Source organism: Equus asinus, chromosome 17, assembly GCF_041296235.1.
Source record: "Equus asinus isolate D_3611 breed Donkey chromosome 17, EquAss-T2T_v2, whole genome shotgun sequence".
NCBI lineage: Eukaryota > Metazoa > Chordata > Mammalia > Perissodactyla > Equidae > Equus > Equus asinus.
Genome location: NC_091806.1, coordinates 9,208,931 through 9,229,657, shown reverse-complemented (window position 1 = coordinate 9,229,657; position 20,727 = coordinate 9,208,931). Strand labels below are relative to the sequence as shown.

The following is a 20,727-nucleotide window of genomic DNA, read 5'->3' as shown; positions in this document are numbered from 1 at the left end:
AGGACCTCAACCTGTGTTTTAGGTTCTCTGTTGCTTCTGCTTGCTACATTTTGGATGTGATTCAACACGGAATATAAGGAAACCCTATTACAAGGAATCCTGAGTCCTGATATAAGACGTGCCTTCTATAGTTAGAAATAACTTGGCCATGGTTGTTCACCAAAGAGTGAATGTACTCTCTCACATGTGTGAAAGGACAGGTGTTAACTACAATGACACTTCTATTAAAGAAGAAGATATGTTCCAACACATGGGGGTCAAAATCAAAAACTTCATTGCTGGAGGTAGAAATAAAATTGAGATGTTTTGGACTGTGGATTTCTGTCCTGCTGAGAGCTGGAAGGAGCGTCTTCATGTTTCTTTGGTTTTGTTTTGTATTTTTGCCATTCCCAAGTATGAGTCAAGGAATACAACCCACCCTCCTTAACAGGTGAGCTAAACTTCAGCCTACCTGTTAAGAACCAAGAACCCAACCTCACTACTGTCACTCTCCACCTTTCTCTTTTTTAGTCCCTGCAGCCGCAAACCCACACTAAGGAAACTAACATCCCCAAAGTACCTCAATACCTGGGCCAACTTTGATTAGGTGACTGTTGGTTTTTGAGAATTTGTTTATTGGAATTATCACTATATACTTATCCCTCACTTAATGAGCAAAAATATTTTGTCAAAAAGGTCTTTAATTTTAAAACTGTGTTGCTGCAAGGATACAGTGGATGAGAGCACAAGCCAAAGAGATCTCAGACTAACATACAGGATGAAATGCAGAACTCAATGAGGCTCCAACAACGGGTAAGGAAAGAAAAATCTCCTCGCCAAGCCAAGTAGCACACAAAGCGAGAGAGAGAGTATGTGCATATTCTCCGCTCATGTAAGGAAGGAACATAAGCAAACCCTGTCACATCTCGGTGCCTCAGGGCTCCTGGTTACAAAACAGTGAAGATTAAAAAACCATCCCCACACATACAGCACGAGCCTGCTCAGGGTACTGTACAGTTTTGAGCTTCTCAAGATAAAGATGGTCTGGTCATTTTAACTTCCAGTTACATAATTACATTAGAATCCTCCCTCCCTCAATATATGTATATGTATTTATGACATAAACTGGACTATTTCGCTCTTGTGGAAGAATTGAGTCGCAGTGCCGGGCTGGACCACTTGAGGGTACCACACGCTAACGCATCTTCAGCTGAACCGTGCAGTTCGTCTAGAGAACCTGCTGGCTCTGCAGGTGGAGACAAGAGGCGCATACCCAGGAATTCCAAGTTGAGGTATATCTTTCCAACTAAGAAATGTTAACTCTATTCTGGAAAGAGTATTTATTCATTTTGACAATAGTTTAAAAGCAAGGTGGTTAACGTGGCCTAAGAGAGGATGGAAAGCATTCAGAGATGAAATAACTTTTGAGCTAAGTCTTAAATAAAGTGGAGGAGTTTGCCAGGTAAACAAAGAAGGCAAGAACATTCTGGGTAATGGGAGCAGCAGGCGCAAAGAAAGGGAGACATAAGAGGGCATGATGTGCTCAGTAACTTCAAGTAGTTCAGAATGGTTCAGATACCGGAAATGTGTGACACAGAGGGAGGCGGCTGGCTGAACAGCACAGAGAACTAAACGCACTCACTGGCCAGTACCGATTTCTAGAACATAAGCTCCGTGCAGAAATGGTCTTCTTCACCACTGTACTGCCGATGCTTAGAAGAGTTACCTAGCACACAGTAGGGGTGCAAGGAAGATCTACTGAATGGATTAGCAACAGAACACTTCATTGTGGACAGCACTGAAGGACAGCATTGGGATCTCTTTCCATTGCTGCAGTCCAGAAAATTAATCACACCAGGAAGCTGACAATGTAATGTGAGCATTTAAACCAAAATTCTAGATATTGTGAAGCTTAACCAAGACCATCTATCTAAATAAAGGCACACGTATAGGTCTAGCTACTTGCCAAGAATTAAAACAGGAATATTTCAAGTTACATAAAAGTAAAGAAATATCTTCTATGTCAAAATGTCATCTAGGTACATCCTTAAAGAGTTAAACAAAAACCCAGTAAACAATCCATTTTTCCTGCTTACTTAGGAAAACACTAAACAGGTCAAGAAGATACTCAGTTTTATAGGTAGAATTTTGGGCAAAACAAATTTTAAAAGTTGCTTAAGCTCAATGATTTGCTATTATAAACATTGCCAGCTTGAAACAAACTGGACCTTGACAGCTACAGATATGGGCAAGTGTCCTGGTCTTCAAATTTAGAATCCCAAAATGAAAATAATTAACTAAGACACACAGCAAAGCTGTTGATATCTTGTCCTTGCTCAGCCTATTAAAAAAGAAAGTTTCCTGGAGACAGCTGGGTGTCTTTTTTCCCACCCCCCTGGAGCAGCTTGCCCAGGTATCTGCTCTTCACAGAACGAGTTAGGGGGCCTGGATCAGAAGAGGCAGGCTGCTCCAGCTTACTGGCACGGAGCAGTAGAAAGAGGGAGGCCCAGCGTGGGACAGTGGGTGTTCAAGAATCAGACACTGAGCCTGTAACTTCCTGTGGGAGAGCATCTTTCACGTGGTCATCTGCGCACTAACACACCTTCTCAAATTTAAAAATGACCTGAACAGTTCACACCTATGCTTTGGAAAACGTGGGTCCAGAGGACACCAGGCTCCAGTCTGTTTGCACAATATGGTGCCTGATCTGCCTTTTAGGAGCCTGAAATTCACCAGTGTGGCCGGCACACATTCCTAAGGCAGAGGCTGCAGCTCCTATGAGGCATTTTAGGGAAACTGTTCTTTGTTAAATCCGTGTACTCATCTTCCATTTCGGGTCTGATATCCTCTAGAAAATCGGAATCGTTATACACACAGATCCTGGTCTTGGAGTTTGTATGATTTTACCTGCAGACCACGAGATGAGCTTTTCCACAAAAGGGGCCTTGATTATCTCATTGGTAGAAATTCTCGGACTTTCTAGAAAATGTTAGGAAAAGGAATCATTCTGATGATACAGAGATCCCTAATTACATGGCGATGAGCAAAGGCTCCATAGTAACATTAGGTATAAACCTTAGCACTTAAGCCCAAAATGAAGGAGTTAAAATATGGTGCGCTGCACAGAGAAAATCCTTGATAAGCACTGGCTGGCTGATAATCCTACAAATGACCTCGCTCCAAATATGTGGAATTTGTAGGTTAACATTCAAGGAATGAAAGGAAAAACAGTGTAATCTCACAAAAAGTATTTATTTAACAACCAATGTTTCAAGCACCTACTGGAACACTGTTTTAGGCACTGGGAATACAACTGTGAACAAAATGAGAGTCCCCAGTCTTAGAGAGCTTAGATTTTAGTGTGTGTGTGTGTGGGGGGGGGGGGGAAGGTGCACACAGACTAAAAACAAATAGTAAAAAATGTATACAATATTGGCAAATGATGATAAAAAGGAAGAAGAAAAATAGACTGGAGTCAAGGACAGAAGTGATGGAGGCTGGGCCTGCAGATGGTCAAGAAAGCGTCTCTGATGTGGTAACATACAAGCAAAGAGGTGAATGAAGGGAGACAGCTAGCCACAAGGATATCTGGGTAAAGAGCCTTTTAGACTGAAAAAACAGCAAGTGCAAAGGCCCTGAGGTGGAAGTGTGCTCAGAGTGTTTGAGGAACTGCAAGGAGGCCAGAGAAATAGCAGGGGTGTGAGATAATTGTGGAACCTTTGAAATCAGAACCTGGTGGGTCATAAGAACTCCTGATTTTACTCCCAAAGAGATGAAAAGCCACCAGAGAATTTTTCAGCAGAGGAGTGAAATACCGGGACTTTGCTTTCAAGAGATCACTCTGACCACTAGGAGCTGACTGTGGGGCTACAGGCAAGGATGGGAGTCAGGAGGCCAGATAAGAGACACTACAAAATAGCAGGGCCAGAGATCATGGTGGCTCAGATTACAGCGGGAGCCTGGTGGTCCTGAGAAGTGGTCAGATAGTGGATACATTTAAAGGATAAACTAAAGCCAGTAGGATTTCCTGATGGTTTGAATTTGGGGTATGAGAGGGGAAAAAATACATCCGGGTATAGGGGAAAAATACATCAGCTTTGAAATCAGACAGACTTGGATTCAAATTCCAGCTTGACCGCTGACTAATGGTCAAGTGAGCAAAATACTGGACGTTTGCTTCTTCCTCTGCAGTTAGGGGATACAGAATCTTCCTCACTGTACTGTTATAAGGATTAAATACAATATTGTCAGTTAAAGAGTGTGGGATTTGAACTCTGGTATGTATTAGCAATTATTTTCTGATATTTACATTTTTCAGAATAAATTTGGAAAGAAAACCTTGGCTGCATTTTTTTATCTTGTGAGAGATGTAAGATGCCATTTTCTATAGGGAATGACTGTTGAGGTGACCACCTGGATATCTGAGTTCTTTCTGGACACAGATTTGAAGGGACTAACAGACTTCTCAAGTTTTTAGTTCTTGTGGTGCAACACTGTCGTAAAGGGCCAGGAAAAGAAAGACATTATCATTGACAAGAATGGAGACTCACCTAGTTGGAAGGGATCTGAGCCCAATTATCCCAACAGGCCTAATTTTACGATTCTTAAGCCATTTCTCAGAGTCGGTGTAGCAGACCAGACATGAATATTTCCTGTGAGAATCTTTATATCACTTTATAGTTCTATTTAGACTCCTTTGCACTAAAGGCACACTCCATTACCTTCTTTTATTGTCACTGGCAATTAACAAGAAGAATGGATGGAAACTTATGTTTTCAATCCCGATAGCCATTTCTCAATATTTAGCTTTCTAGCTCTTTGAAGCCCAGTAGATCTGTATGATTACTCTAAGCAGTAAAATATTTGAACAAAATATAAAAGAGGAATAGCTTCTTTCACTTAAAAAAACCCCTGAATTTTGTTTTCTCCCTCGTCTCAATTTGTCCTATTTGTTTTCTAAACTTATTCTCATTAAAAACCACATTTTTAACTGAATTAACAAAACCACCAACTCTCACCACCAAAGAGGACCAAAGCACTGGAAGGGAGTAATTAAGAGAATGAGGCTCAAAGAATTTCTCCATTATGGGCAGTTCACATTGAAATGGAGTATTCTTTTGTAGTCTCACATTAAGAATGAGAAAATCCACTTCATTCTGAGACCAGCTGAAACCGACAAGCCGCCTTCTCTGGGTTTGGGTGGTCTCTGCCTGCACCCTCACCTCTCCTCTGGGAAGGAGGCAGGGAAACGAAACTTGACGGGGTGCTTTCCGTTAGCGAATGATCTCCTTGCTGGGAGCACATGCAGAGGCCTGGCTTCCCAGCCCCGAGGAAGAAAACTGTACGGAACAGCTCCGTGAGAACCAGGCAGGCACTGCAGCCTCAGCGTTACTAAACCATGTCATTGACCCGGGCCGGTAAACTCCCTACGCTTCCCCACCTTCTTGAACACAGCGCCTGCTTTGGCTTCGTCATAGCGCCTACCTGTGTATAAAAGGATCTCACTCATTTGTTTACTTGTTTATTGTCTGTCTCCTTCCCACTAAACGTAAATTCTACCACAGCAGGGCTCCATCGGTCTTTTTTGCCATTGTCTCCGCAATTGCCAGACTATCACGGAGCCTCTAAGTAGTTCCTGACTGAAGAAATGGGGACCACGATATACACCTCTAGTTGTCACTGTGGTGTGTCTCAGTATCTGTTGTGTGTGTGAGCCCTGAGGATAGGGACTGTGTCTTCTTTAGCTCTGTTTCCTCCCTGCCTCGCTCAAGACCTGGCAGAGACCAGACACTCGCAGTCTGAGAAGCTGAACTAACCTTCGGCAAGTCACATGACTCCTCTTGAGTCTTAGTTTCTAATCTAGGATGGGACTATGTTAACATCCACCTCGAATATAATAGAAAAGGGGAAGACATGGGACATATTGTTGATATTCCATAAATCCAAGTTTCTTTCCTCTCTTCTTCACACTTATGTTCTAATATCTGACAGTTTCCAGTGTTTTATCTTTGCCACATCATTTGTCCCCGCCTGCCGGAAGGAGAGACTCTGGCTCAAAGTAATGAAGCTGTTCTCTGTAGGTCAGACGACCACTGAGTGGGGGCCTCAGAACTCGGCCTTGTCTGCGGACTCCAAGCTCAGCACCCTTTCCTCGCTGCCCCTCAGCATGCCGGCGATAGATGCGGTCTGTGTCAACCACAGCCCGGACAGAGGAAGCTGTGCCTTCTTGCTCTGAAATGGCTAAATATCCAGGCGCGGCTTCACGAATTCTCTACCGTCAAAAACCTCTTCAGAGGGCAGACTTGTGAAGACTCGTCCCCAGATGCTAAATCTACAGGAAACCGGGAGAGAGGGCAGGGTATCTGCATGGTCTTCAAGTGTCTCCCCGCAGGTTGCTTACTAGTGCAAGGAAGAAAGTAGTGCCTACACAGAGGAGAAATTGGGTAACCCCTTGACTGAAGGGTCAAAGTCCACATCACCAGTGAGGGGCAGATGTGCGTCTCTGGATGTGATGCCCCGAGAAGGACACAACATACGTATGTAATTTTGGCCAGGAAAGCGTAACCTGAACGTAACCATGAGGAAGCATGAGAGAAACCCCCAGTGAGGAATGTTCAATTACAAAGAGCGGGGAGGAGTACCGTGCTCTTCAAGAACGTCAGAGTCATAAAAGACAAAGAAGGGGCCGGCCTGGTGGTGTAGTGGTTGAGTTTGTGTGCCCCACTTCAGTGGCCCAGGGTTCGTAGGTTCGGATCCCTGGCGTGGACCTATACATCGCTTGTCAAGCCATGCTGTGGTGGCATCTCACAGACAAAGAATAGAGGAAGACTGGCACAGATGTTAGCTCAAGGACGATCTTCCTCAAGCAAAAAGAGGAAGATTGGCAACAGATGTTAGCTTAGGGCCAATCTTCCTCACCAGAAAGAAAGAAAGAAAAAAGACAAAGAAAGGCTGTAGATACATTCCAGGTTAAAGGAAACTAAACAGACAGGACTATATTATAACTATAGTTATAATTCTATACAGGACTATATAATAATATTATAACTATATTATACCTGGTCCTAGACTGAATTCTTTTTTTTTTTTTAAAGATTTTATTTTTTTCCTTTTTTTCCCCAAAGCCCCCCAGTACATAGTTGTATATTCTTCCTTGTGGGTCCTTCTAGTTGTGGAAGGTGGGATGCTGCCTCTGCATGGTTTGGTGAGCAGTGCCATGTCCGTGCCCAGGATTCGAACTGACGAAACACTGGGCCGCCTGCAGCAGAGCACGTGAACTTAACCACTCGGCCACAGGGCCAGCCCCCTAGACTGAATTCTTTACTGGAGGATAAAAAGTGCTACAAAGAATATTATGGGGTCAAAAATTGTAATACAGATGGTAGATTAGATAAAAATATTATATCAAAGTTTACTCTAAAGTTGGTAACTGGGGCCGGCCCAGTGGCACAGTGGTTAAGTTCACACATTCCGCTTTTCGGCGGCCTGGGGTTCGCCAGTTCAGATCCTGGGAGCGGCCATGGCACCGCTCGGCACGTCATGCTGTGGTAGGCGTCCCACATATAAAGTAGAGGAAGATGGGCACGGATGTTAGCTCAGGGCCAGGCTTCCTCTGCAAAAAGAGGAGGACTGGCAGTAGTTAGCTCAGGGCTAACCTTCCTCAAAGAAAAAATAAAATAAAATAAAAAAATAAAGTTGGTAACTATTGTGGCTATATCTGTGAATAACCTTATTCTTTAGAAATACACACTAAAGTGTTTAGAGGCAAAGAACCATAATGTATGCAACTTACTTTCCAAAGACAAAACAAATGGAGTAAAGTGTTCACAGTAAGTGAATCTGAGGAACAGGTACTGGGCTCTTCTTTGTACTCTTCCTATTCTTATAACTTTTCTGTAGATTTGAAGTGATTTCCAAATAAAAAGTTTTTAAAGCAACGAGAAGGCTTGTCAAAGTTTTACAGAGTAAGAGTTCAAGAAGTATAGTCTTCGGATATTGTCTTAGTCTTGGTTATTTCTTCCTCGCTCAGCATTACAGGGTGGTTGGCACAGGGCGTACAGAAGAAGAAGGGACTGGGGCCCCCCAGCTAGCCAGTCAGATTACTTATGATTTTGCCCTTTGGAAGAGCTAAGCTTCGTTTGACTGGGCTTTACTTATAGGGTAATAATGAGGACAGACAGTCCTCACCAACGAAGCACACTTTGGCTAGGGTTTCCAAGAATGTATTTCTTATCCTCTACTTCAAAATCAGAGACAGAGTCTAGCAGGCCTAAAATTCACCTCCAGGGCATTTAGATCACTTGTTGTCACTGTTTATTTGTGTTTCCAGGAAATGTAATGGCAAATCCGAACCCATGAAGGAAGTTTTAAATGCTTTTACAAAATTCTAGGAATGAAGTTGAGGGAAAATGGGGAGAGAAAAGCAAAGGAAAAAATATTAATGAGGAATTAATATAAAACAATCTAAAATTTGAAAAACATACCCTTTTCCCCTCCCAAAAGAGCCATCTGATACACAATCACATGGCAGTTGACATAAAAAGACAGCTTTCCTGCCAAAGAGTAGAGGAACCTGAAATTTAGCAACAGAGCACTAGCCCAGAAGCCCTCTAGACGTAGAGATTTTGAAAATTCAAGACCAGAGGCATATGAGCAAGAGAAGCAGCTCAAAAGGCCTTCCAAACAGATGCCTGGGTGCCACAAAGCATGGCCATGCATAACCAGAGCCCTCCGTGATGCCAAGCAAAGGCAGGTCTCCAGGGGGCCCCAAATCACACATGCCATTAGCAACAGAGACAAACCAGATAAAAGCCCTGTTCTCAAGAGCACATTGAAGTCGGGGGAGGGGAAAGGGCCAGGGAGATCAGGCAGAGGCAGATAATAGGAAATAAGAGAGCAGAGGACCAAATGGGCCTGGCGGCTGAGAGAAGGCTTCCCAGGGCAGGTGACCTGCAGCCTGAGCCTAGAAAGGTGCATAAGGCTCATAGGCTCAGGCGTGAGTGGGGCGAGGAGATGTGGAGGGCAGACCTGGAGAGGAGTTGGGGAAAGGGCGTGCCAGCAGAGGAGCCAGCCGTGGGCCCTGCAGAGGGCAGAGCATGCACCGACCACCACAATGTCCGCAACAGCACTCTGGCCACAACGCACGGTGGGACAATGGAGTGGCAAGAGAGGTGGTGGCCTTCTGGAGTCGGATTCAATCCTCAACGTGGCAGGCAGCCACTGGGGAGGTATGAAGGAAAGCAATGTGATCTGACCTGCGTGTTAACACGATCAGCCAGGAAACAGTATGCGGGACGGAGCAGAAGGGGAAATGGCCAATAAATACGCCTAGTTCCCAAAATGTGCAGACATACAACGCCGCCAAAGAAAATCCAAGAATCTTTAACTCTCAGCTTCATGGAGACCAGATTTCCCTGTCCCTTTGGTCAGAATTAAGATGAGATCCTATGCTACTTCAGCATTCTGAGGTGTTCACACACACGCGACAGCTGTACTTTCCCTTACAAACATCTGAGTCTTTATCTTTTCACCAAATTCATTCGAAGCTGAGATCCTGAATGAATTCATAGGAAGGAAGACAATGATCAACGAACTCACGTAATCTAGAATTCATTAGTAGGGAAAAATAAAAGTTTATCCAAGTACAATATTTTGGGAAACAATGCTGATGTATTTTTGTAGTGGTTTCTGGTCACAGCAGATTAACAGGCCGCAAACGTGGAGAAAGACCTTTGAGGGAAACAAGCTGTGGGAATGAGAGAGGAGACCGTCCAGTCCGTTCACAGAAGTCTGGAGATCACTCATCTCTGCTCACAAGGCCTCTACTCCTTTTTGTCATTGAAACGCTCACAGCTTCTGGTCACACAGCTTCTAGGTCACCTACCAAGGGACCTTCAGGTCCTGTCTAGTCTTACCATGTGTTTAAACATTATTCAATTAATAGCTTGATGACAATAGATTCATCAGAATGGGAAAATGGCACAACACTGCGTGGCATGTGATGCTTGACTGGCTTCCTTGTTACAAAATACAGTTCTAGATAGCAGAATCAAGCTACGAGCATTAAGGTGACTGGTGTCTCAGCAAAGGGGAGTGGGGGAGTTCAGCATAAAATTCAGGCTTCTTGAAAACCCTGTCCTCCCCCATGTACCCTATGGAAAGCTGCAAATCGTAATAGCACCAAATGGCCATGACATCCAAGGGTCTTTTTGGTGAAACCTCAGTGAGGGGTTTAGAGGAAGCAGGCTCTAAGTTGCCCCTGGAAGACGAGGAAACTTCTTCCAACTACCACGCCCTCTCACTGATGGTGAGTTAGCTCCAGGATCCACTCGTAGAATGAAAAGGTTTAGAAGCCAGATCGAGATAACACTCAGGCCCATCTGGACTGTCTAAAGACAGAAGGGAGGAAATGGAACAAGCACCTGCTGGCTCACAACTGCCTGACACAGATGGGTCCCGTAAGGGTTCAATGCTGCCCTGAAGGCCTGGAGCAAGTCGCCCAGTGGTTAAGAACAAAGGTTCTGCCACCAGACTCAGACTTGAGGCCTGGTTCAACATGGGTAAGTGGCTCAACCTCTCTAAACTCCACTTTCTGTAAGTTTAAAGAAGATGATGATCACACCATCCTATGAGGTCATCAGGAGATGCAATGAAATAAATGGATACACAAGAAGTGCTTAGGACTGCGCCTGGAAAGTACCCCTCAAATATTAGCTATTATTATGATGGTTGATCATTTGGGGCTTCAGGTCGCAAAAACTGAAATGCTAGGCTCACAGTAATGAAAGCCATGTCAACACTGGGGACGTGAAGAGGTGGGGGCAGGTCGTGGGCAGGAGCTGGAAAAGGGTAAGAATTGCAACTTCTCCCAAGACATTGTGAAAAATGTGCCTAGGCATAGAAATGGTGTGAGCCGTTATTTGTGTCGAACAATAACCAATTTGGGCTAGATGCCCATCAAAACTCTTCATTTGCTTCCTCTTTATTGTGTGCTGCATTTTCACAGCATTGTTTCTGTTAGCCACACAATAAAATCAAAGGCGTCTATAAAATTAAGTCAAAATGGAACAAAGGACTAAACGTAAGAGCTAAAACTATAAAACTCTTGAAAGAAAACATAAAGGGACAGCCTCGTGACATTAGATTTGGCAATGATTTCTTCGATATGACACCAAAAAACACAAGCAACACAAGAAAAAACAGGTGAATTGGACTACACCAAAATTAAAAACTTTTATGCATCAGAGGACATTATCTATAGAATAAAAAGGCAACCCATGGAGTGGGAGAAAACATTTGCAAATCTTGTATCTAACGAAGGGCTAATATCCAGAATATACAAAGAACTCCTACAATTCAACAATAAAAAGCAAACACCCAATTAAAAAATGGGCAAAGGACTTGAATAGACATTTCTCCAAAGAAGATATACAAATGGCCAATAAGCACTTGAAAAGTGCTCAGCATCACTAATCATTAGGGAAAGGTAAACCAAAACCACAAGGAGATACCACTTCACACCCATTAGGATGGCCATTATTTAAAAACAAAAACGGAAAATAAGTATTGGCAAGGACATGGAGAAACTGGAAGCCTTGTGCACTGCTAGTGGGAACGTAAAATAGGGCAGCTACTATGGAAAACAATAAGGTGGTTCCTCCAAAAAACCAGAATTACTGAATGATCCAGCAATTCCACTTCTGGGTACGTATCCAAAAGATCTGAAAGCAGAATCTCAAAAAGACAGGTGTACACTCCTGTTCGCAGCAGCATTATTCACAACAGCCAAGAGTGGAAGCAACCCACGTGTCCATCAACAATGAATGGATGAACACAATGCAGTATAGCCACACAATGGAATTTTCTTCAGCCTTAGAAAGGAACGCAATCCTGTCACTTGCGACAGCATAGATGAACTTGTAGACATTATGTTAAGTGAAAGAAGCCAGTTACAAAAAGGCACACACTGTATGATTCCCCTCGTATGAGGCCCCTAGAGTAGTCAAATTCAGAGACAGAAAGTAGAAGGTGGTTGTCAAGCTGGGGGAGGGGAAATGGGGAGTTAGTGTTTAATGGATACCAAGTTTCAGTTTTGGAAGATGAAGAAAGTTCTAGACAGAGATGGTGGTGATGGGTGCATAACAATGTGAACATATAATACCACTGAACTGAACACTTAAAAATGACTTAAATACGGGGCTGGCCCCGTGGCCGAGTGGTTAAGTTCGCGCGCTCCGCTGCAGGCGGCCCAGTGTTTCGTTGGTTCGAATCCTGGGCACGGACATGGCACAGCTCATCAGACCACGCTGAGGCAGCGTCCCACATGCCACAACTAGAAGGACCCACAACGAAGAACATACAACTATGTACCGGGGGCTTTGGGGAGAAAAAGGAAAAAATAAAAAAAAAAAAAAAATCTTAAAAAAAAAAAAAAAGATTTAAATAGTGTTTTCTGTTTTGGATATTTTCCCACTATTCAAAAGAATTGAAAATCACTACCACACCTATCTCATCCTCGCCCGTGCAGTCATCCTCGCTCTAGTAAAAGTTAGCTTTAGCCTGCTCTCTGCCCTCTCTTATGGTTACTACACCTTGGGTTAGGAACACAGTCACAGCACACTTGACATACCTGGCAGGGAAGCGATATTATAGTCTAATTCTCTCAAAATAAAACCATAAGAACTTACAATAATTATGCTTCAACTGTTTATGCGGCACTCAGTTCTACTGTAGGTATCCCTACTTAAAAATTCTGGGGAATAATTTCTTTTAAATCTAGATTTCAGTGCATAAAGGAAAAAGAAACCATGTCTTTAATGGTGCGCCAACATCACGTTCACTTACTTAGGAATGTGATTTTTCTGTCGTTGTCAAGACAGCAACAGTTGCTGTGGAAACCACACACAAACAGGGATACTTCACTGAAACAGACTCCACTCACCTGCACAAAGATGCCCTTGCTCCTGTATTCCTCATGGAGGGACCGAGAGAAGAAATCTACAAAAGCCTGGGAGGGCGTGGGAGTAAGAAGAAAACACCCACGTTACTCCAATCTGCCTGATTTGTGGCCATGACAACAAAAATAAGGACCCATTCAACACTGTAGTTCCTAATCATTCTTTTCACTTCAAATGCAGAAGAGACCTTACAAAACAACTCCTCAAAACCTCAAGTTGCTTTTACCTGCCACTAAATTAAGTATTCTCTTACCAAATATAATATCCAAATCAAATTTTGATTTAACTGGAAAAGGTTCTTCTTATCTTTTCTTTTTTCAGAAAATTACTTTGCAAGAAGAAATGTTTCATTATATAACAAAGGATGCATTCCTGCTCCCCACTTGCCATTCAAACAGAAACACGATATGAATTCTGGTCAACTCCATTCTATGGGGATTTTGTTGTCAGTAAAGAGGAGAAGAGAGCAAGCAGCCTCTTGGTCCCTTGGGATGGCAAGATCCAAGAAGTGTAGAGAGGACTGTGACAGCCTAGCTTCTTCCGATAGCACAACTTTAAATCTCATTGTAAAATGTAACGTGCCATTTTTCAAACATGGACTCAACCTCAGGCTTGAAATGCAAAGTATCAATAATGACTCTCCTAGGGTCACAATGAGTAATAGTCTGGTGGCCGTGGAGCAGAACAGTTAAGAAGCTGGAGTTCACCAATCACTTCGAAACGTGCTGTTCATTTTCAACATGCCTACTGTATCTTTCAGAGATACAGAAAGCAAGTCGATGGCGGGGGTGGTGGTGGGGCAAGCTTTTTCAAATGATAGGAGTCGCTGCTTAAGTTTTTCAAGTGGACAAAGAGCCAAGTGAAAAAGAAGGCTGGCATTCTGCTCTTTTCCTGCCCTAACATATTGCAAGTTCTTATTGTGTATTATATTTTTCTCCAAAAGCTTGCTTCGTTTCAGCACCTCAATGGTCATTTTCGTTTCAGAGATGTATCCTATGCCTCAACAATGTATAGGAAGATGATAGCAGTAGGAAATGCATTCTAAATTATCTTCCCAGTAGTAACATGAAGAGGTCAATGGTGATGTTGTATAAAATTAGGACATCTTACAGAGATTTCTGGAAAATTCTTGTCTCACTCCCAGAAGTGACAATAAATATCTGTAAATTCTTTCATGTGGCAAAATACTCACACTCTCAGCCAGTCTATCATGTGTCTACTATGTGTATTTATGTGCTGACTGGCTCCAATCCTTCTACTCAGCTCCGCAGACTTGGAACTTACGCTCTACAAAACGGACTCATTCATGAATCAAATTCCCAATCTTAGACTCATTAACATCATGTTCCGATCAACTGAGCTAAGTGGCCCAGGTATCAATTATAAAACCAATAAACTACTGGGAGACAACAAGCACTTATGGATCTGAGATCTTCACGCCCCATTTGTAAAGTTTACACCAGTCAGTGTGTCTCCAGCTCTGCTCCCCTGAAACCAGTGCTGGATATTTTCCTTTTCTTCTTAGTCCATTTGAAAACTGCCAAGAACAGAACTTCTAGAAAGTTCTTTGCTCATTTCTCAGACTGAAAATGATTCCTCTTTCTTATTCTGACATGATTTACTAAAAAATTGTTCACCTTGGTTGCAGAGTAGATGGTCAGCAGTGGAGCTGGGTGCATGCCACTGGCGGAGGAGATGTTCAGAATCACTCCTTTAGATCTAAAAAGGAAAATGTCCCAAGTAAAGAGAATGAGATCATATACACAATTGTTTGTAAACTGCAGATCAAGACATGTAAGTATCTGAAACAGAATAACATAGCTGTCTTTCTAACACACATCCCTCCTTGCCTTTCATCAGCATGTGATATGCTTGGTCAGTGAATGAGACATAACTCAATCAACTAAAAATAGCTCTTCTTTGCAATTAGCTCATTTCTCAGTCTTCGTAAGCTGGGGCATGACTGGATCAGATCTGCAGTCTCCTCAAGTTGATCTCTGCCTTCTGAGGTCTTCTCTGGGCTCATCACCAAGACCTCTCTCTTAGAAACATTCTTATAATCCTCGTATGCCTTTATTTTGGCATATCCTCACATACTACCTTGCTGCAGTATTTAATCATTCTAAGTGTATAAACACTGTCTTCCCTCAACAAAACCGTAAGCTTCTGGACGTCACAGCTGTTGTCTGCCACTTTTTCTCAAAACACTCCGCACCGTCCTGAGCACGGAACAGGGACGTAATAAAACCTTCTGGCAATGAGTGAATGCTTATGTCCCGCCCTCCTATTATGTGACTCTAGCGTTCATCAAACCATATTCTTTTGCCAAAAGGCAAAACTCAGTTTCTACTGTAACTTGGAGAGACTACTGAAAGTTAAAACTTAGAAAGCAACCAGGAATCACTAACTCTACAAATAAATGAAAATGAGTTTAAGGAAAGCAATGCTGTAAATATACCAGCTGTGAGCAAGCATACATGGGTTGGGTTAAGTGTGGAATTAGGGTTTTAGGAATTTTAGACAGAATTAACAACGAACTCTTCCCCCTCAAATCCATTCTTCTCAGAGGGGTCCCTTCTTCAGCTACTGCAACCCGACCCCACCGCCCTCCTGCCCTCCAGATCAGCTTCCTTTCCTTCACTCCAGGGTCTCGATGTCGGTCTGAATTTCCTTCCCCTAAGGCCTATTTTTTCATTATTAAAAAAAGACTATCTAGATTTTTATGCAAAATAATAAAAGAAACATGATTGAATGGCATCTATATTATTTTAGACATAATCTGGAAAGAACTGATCCCCAAAGGTCACTCAGCCCATCTGCCAGCCTCTAGGCAAGATGCTATCTCAACCATCAAACGGAAGTCTGAACCCTCCGCTTGACGTGTCTCCAGAAACAAGTGGTTGTTTTTTAACTGAAGTCCTTATTAGTGACACATACTTTCCTAAGCAGTGAAATCCATTAACATTTTAGTTACAGAAATCAAATCTCAAATTTAAAAATATATTAGGGTTTTGAACAAAGTTGGAACTATTTAGTCAATGCATTCATTATATCATCCTTGTATTTTTTGCTTGTGTCTCTCTGAGAGACAGAAAAGCCTTTCTTTTTACATTTTAAGGTAAGAGAGTAAGAGCGTCTATCAGAAGTTAGAACCCACTCATTCTAAGATTAGCAATGGTAAATTGCAATGAATATCTAGTAATTTCACTTTATCTACATTTGTGAGAAATCCCTTTTGATCAATATGGACTAAAAATCACTTTGTTACTGGAGACTTTTAATGTAGTATTAACTTATGATGTTTAAAATATCTTTTTTTTTTAGAGTGTTAAAAATGTTCTGAAATTAGATTGTGGTGATGGTTGCACAGCTCTGAGAATATACTAGAAAACATCAAATTTCGCACTTTAAATGGGTGGATTTTATGGTTTGTGAAATTATATCTCAATAAATCTGTGGGGAAAAAAAGAGAGAAAGAGAGAGAGAAATATATTTATGATATATTGGAATGTTATCCTTAAGCTCAGAGCAGATTCTAATCAAGTGGAAGCTAAGAGAGCTATTTTATCTTATGCAACACAATAAATCCGGACAAGTTGGACCCCCAGACCCCCATCCTGAGCCCTAAGCATCCTTGTAGGTTTAGGTTGTGCTGTATTTTAACCTTTGCTCATATAACCAGGAATTGCTATGTCCTCACTCATTGAGAGGAACTGAAGAAAAAGCCAGTTGGAAACAGTTGCAGAAGATGATGTTTTTCACTGAATCTGGTTTTATCAGTTAGATTACGTGCTCCATTATATTCTAACGGGCCGAGGTGGTTGTTTGTGCCTTTGAACAAAAATTTACATTTTAAATTTCATTCCTCACAAATGAAATACAATTTAAAAGTCTTCCAAGATTAAAGTTTAATGCTACGATATACATTTTAAAAATTAAATCTTGACCTCACCAAAACAGACTCTTAAAGCTTCACTCACCATAGCAATACAAGAAAATTGTTTCAATACAAGAAAATTCATTTAAAGATAATAGAAACTTCTTCCCCGTTTTCAAAATTAATGCAGATCAATAATCAAATATGTCACAATTATGCAGGCAATTAATTGTTTACTCCTTGAGGCAACTGAAATTTTTGTTTCTCAAATATTCTACCCTAATTTAAAATTTCTAGGGGGTAGAGTTAGTTGGAATTAGTGAAAAGCCAGAATCTGAGGATACTTTATTCAGAACACAGTATCTGCATTCTAAAAATACGTCAAAACAAATCCAAGACCAACAAAGTATAAAGCGAGAATGCACTTGACCTAAGTAAATAAAAGGAGAGCATTTATAATTGCACCAAAAGGAGAGGAGAAGGAACACCCCTTCGACAAAAACTCTGTGCTACCAAGAAGCGCACGTACTTGTTTGTCTGGCAGAAACCTTCCTCCCACAGCTACGCACACGACAGCACAAAATCCTCTCTCTCTTTCTCTCCCAGGATAATAATATTCAACTTCGCTCTGTCTGAAGCATAACTAACACACTAGTCTAGCTGCCTCAGTCCTTGTACTGTATACAGTATCTATTGTTTATGCAGAGATGAGGATGAACGTTCAGGACTGAGAGGCACAAAGGACTCGTCTTTAAAAGCAACTACTTTGTCTAGCTCTAATCCTCCATCTAAACAGAATTAGTGACGTCAAACCAGTTTCCATGGCACAGCCAGACTCATGACAACTCTGTTATATCAGGCAGAAGGACAAATGTGTGCTTAATTGCACACAGAAACAAACATAAAACGAAACCCTGGTTAATCTCTCATTTTCCGGGGACTTGGGGACCAATTCTAAGATTGGAAGGGACATTAAGCGTATTTGCTAAAGTTCCATAATGAAGACTCATGCTGCTCATACTTCAGCACATTTCCAGTTTGTTATGACAAATATCCACATAAACAAGTCCAGTAATATTTTCTGTGACATCACATTCTTAATTTATCACATTCCTTACTTGCTAGCAGCCACACGATGGTGTCTCGGCGACAAATTATTAAGGCTCTACTAGAAGCAAAATACTGCGAAAACCAAGCAGAAAACACCACTGCTGACAAGGAAGCACCATTTCATACACACATATTCTCTTCAATTACTAGCCTTCTCACAAGCTAAACGTTGAATTCACTCAACCCTATAAAATTTAGTATCTCGCTTCCTACATAAGTATATATATATAAACATAGCTTCCTATAGCTATGCCCTTTAGTAGAATTCCCTCAGATCTGTGAAACTGCCAATCCTAAGACTCTCCTTAATTGTCACCTGCATGGAAAAACCACCAAGCCTTTATTCTTCCATAAACGGCCCACTATTCTGTCAGACGCTTGCAGTCCCCTCGTGCACAGCTCTACAGAAATACCCTGTCATGGCGGAAGTGCCAGCTCTCCTCTGAAATAAGGCAGTGATTTCGGCCTTCCTCAGGAACCTCGTCACTGCCCCACACTGCAGGTGCGGAGAGAGAAACGGGGAGGAGGGGGCGCTGCCGTGAAGAACTGGGACGCGGGGCCAGTCCTAACCCGGACAGCCGACTGTACAAAGAGCTGGACGGCAGACAAGGGAGAGCGTGCGGAAAAGGCTCCATCACGATTCTTCACATTTCCATTCCGACCAGGGAGTGTACGTAAGTGTGTTCTTGGGGGGTCATTATGTGTTTTTCTATTTTTTTTTTAAGCTTAAACATAATGCTGAAATTGGTACAGACGGTTCTCTAACAGACTCTGAAGAAGACTGAGAAATATATCAAAACAGAGCTCTGTGTCAGAAAAGAATCCAAACACGGGGTCAGGTACATAATTAGAACCAGCAATCCAAACACATTATCCAAATACTGCTTTGGGGAAGAAAGTTTGCAAACATTTACCACATGAAAGAGAAGTGCCCGCCCTAAAACACCATAACTGTCATAATTCCACCTTCAGGAGGAAAGGCTATTTTTAGCTGTTCCATGGTTGGTATGGCAACCACTTCCTGGCTCCAGCTGTACACAATGTTTATAATTCCAGGCAAGTGGAAAGAGCAAGTTTCCTCTATAACGTAATTATGCACTTTCTACTTCTCTGGTGATAATACCTTAGTTTGATTACAGATCCTTGTTGAGTGGTGGGCGGTGGGCCCTAGGCTATAGTTCTAGAGGGTTTGGAAAATCTCATACATCAGAGGTAGAATCAGTGAAGGGAAAACAACAACAACAACAAGGGGTCTTTAGAAAGGACTCTGCCGTTACTCAACGGAGACACGAAAACTATGGAAACCAACCCTAGGAAAGACGCCATCTGGGGACGGTACAAAGGGCAGGCTGTAATAAAATCACTTATAATGTGTAAGGAAGAATGCTTTCAGACGACCTGTTAACTCGGAGTTTTTCTTTCCTCTGGGCACATGGCGAACAACACTGCTGGCCTCCCTTCAGTTGGCTGGAGCCTGCGACTGAGCTCGGGACCATGGAATGTGGGCAGAGCAATGTCCGCCACTTCCAGGCCCGGCTCATCCTTATTCCCTCTTCCCTCATCTGCCAGCTGGATGCACAGGATTCAGCAGAGAACTGCAAGATCCAAGGGAAGACGGGAGCCCCCAGATGGAAGGAGCCTGAGGTCCTTGAATGAACGGGTAGAGCAGAGCCCTGACCACTGACCCACACTGGCTGTGATGCTGGGGGAAAAATCAACCTTCATAGTGTTGAGCCACTGAGATTTGGGGGTCGTCTGTTGGAGCAGTTAGCCTACCATGACGAATGCAACTAGTAACTCCTTTAATTCAAGTGGACAGAGCTGTTCCCTCTCCTAACTAAAAATACTGATTCATAAAATCTACTGACATTTCTCACTAGTTCTTAGCCAGGGCCACAGTCACCCCCAGGATGTTAGTTTCAGTCCACAGCCTAATGATGGCTTTCCACTAGATCATTTCTCAACCTTAGTTTAAAAGCAACTTGATTTAAAAAGGCAAGGATCCATTTTGTCTTCTGTATACTCCATGATAAGCTTTTTTTTTTCTCTTGAGGAAGTTCAGCCCTGAGCTAACTACTGCCAGTCCTCCTCCTTTTGCTGAGGGAGGCTGGCCCTGAGCTAACATCCGTGCCCATCTTCCTCCACTTTATACGTGGGACGCCTACCACAGCATGGTGTGCCAAGCCCGCACCTGGGATCCGAACCGGCAAACCCCAGGCCGCCGAGAAGCGGAAGGTGCGAACTTAACCGCTGCGCCACCGGGCCGGCCCCTACTCCACGATAAACGGCTCAGTGAATGTCTGTTGAATGGATGGATGCTCTTCTTTGCATTCTTTATTTTTATCTAATGCTCCAGCTAACTGTGATCATGGCGGCTAGGTCGACAGAGATAGGAGTAAAGTTCCTAGCGCCTTATGTTTGTATCATGTTTGTATCATAATTACTAACTAATTATGTAGCTTCAACAGCACTCAGTCTCTTTGGGCCTCACTTTTTATCAGTCAAATGAGGGGTGTTGGTTTCAATTAATTCAAAGTACCGAAATTCGATGACTGCTTAAATCCAATACTTTATTTTTTTACTTTATTGAGGTCACACTGGTTTTTAACATTACATAAATTTCAGGCAGACATCACATATTCCGGCTTCTGTGTAGACCGCATCAGGTCACCACCAAAAGTCTAGTTTCCATCTGTTACCATGCACATGTGCCCCTTTACCTCTTTCGCCCTCCCCACCTTGAATCCAATACTTTAGGATCTGAAAAATGATTTCACAACCATTATCTCTTTTGATATGGTGTTC

General features: G+C 42.6%; 1 protein-coding gene across 1 annotated transcript in view; it reads right to left on the bottom strand.

The window, feature by feature from the left end:
* The window catches only part of HSD17B12 (hydroxysteroid 17-beta dehydrogenase 12), a 154,697-nt gene that overhangs the window by 5,849 nt on the left and 128,121 nt on the right, over positions 1-20,727 (bottom strand). The window contains exons 8-9 of the mRNA XM_014861237.2: positions 14,573-14,654; positions 12,920-12,985 (exon numbers count right to left, since the gene is read on the bottom strand). Of these exons, the coding sequence (XP_014716723.1) occupies positions 12,920-12,985; positions 14,573-14,654 (148 nt within the window). The remainder of the gene's footprint in view (positions 1-12,919; positions 12,986-14,572; positions 14,655-20,727) is intronic.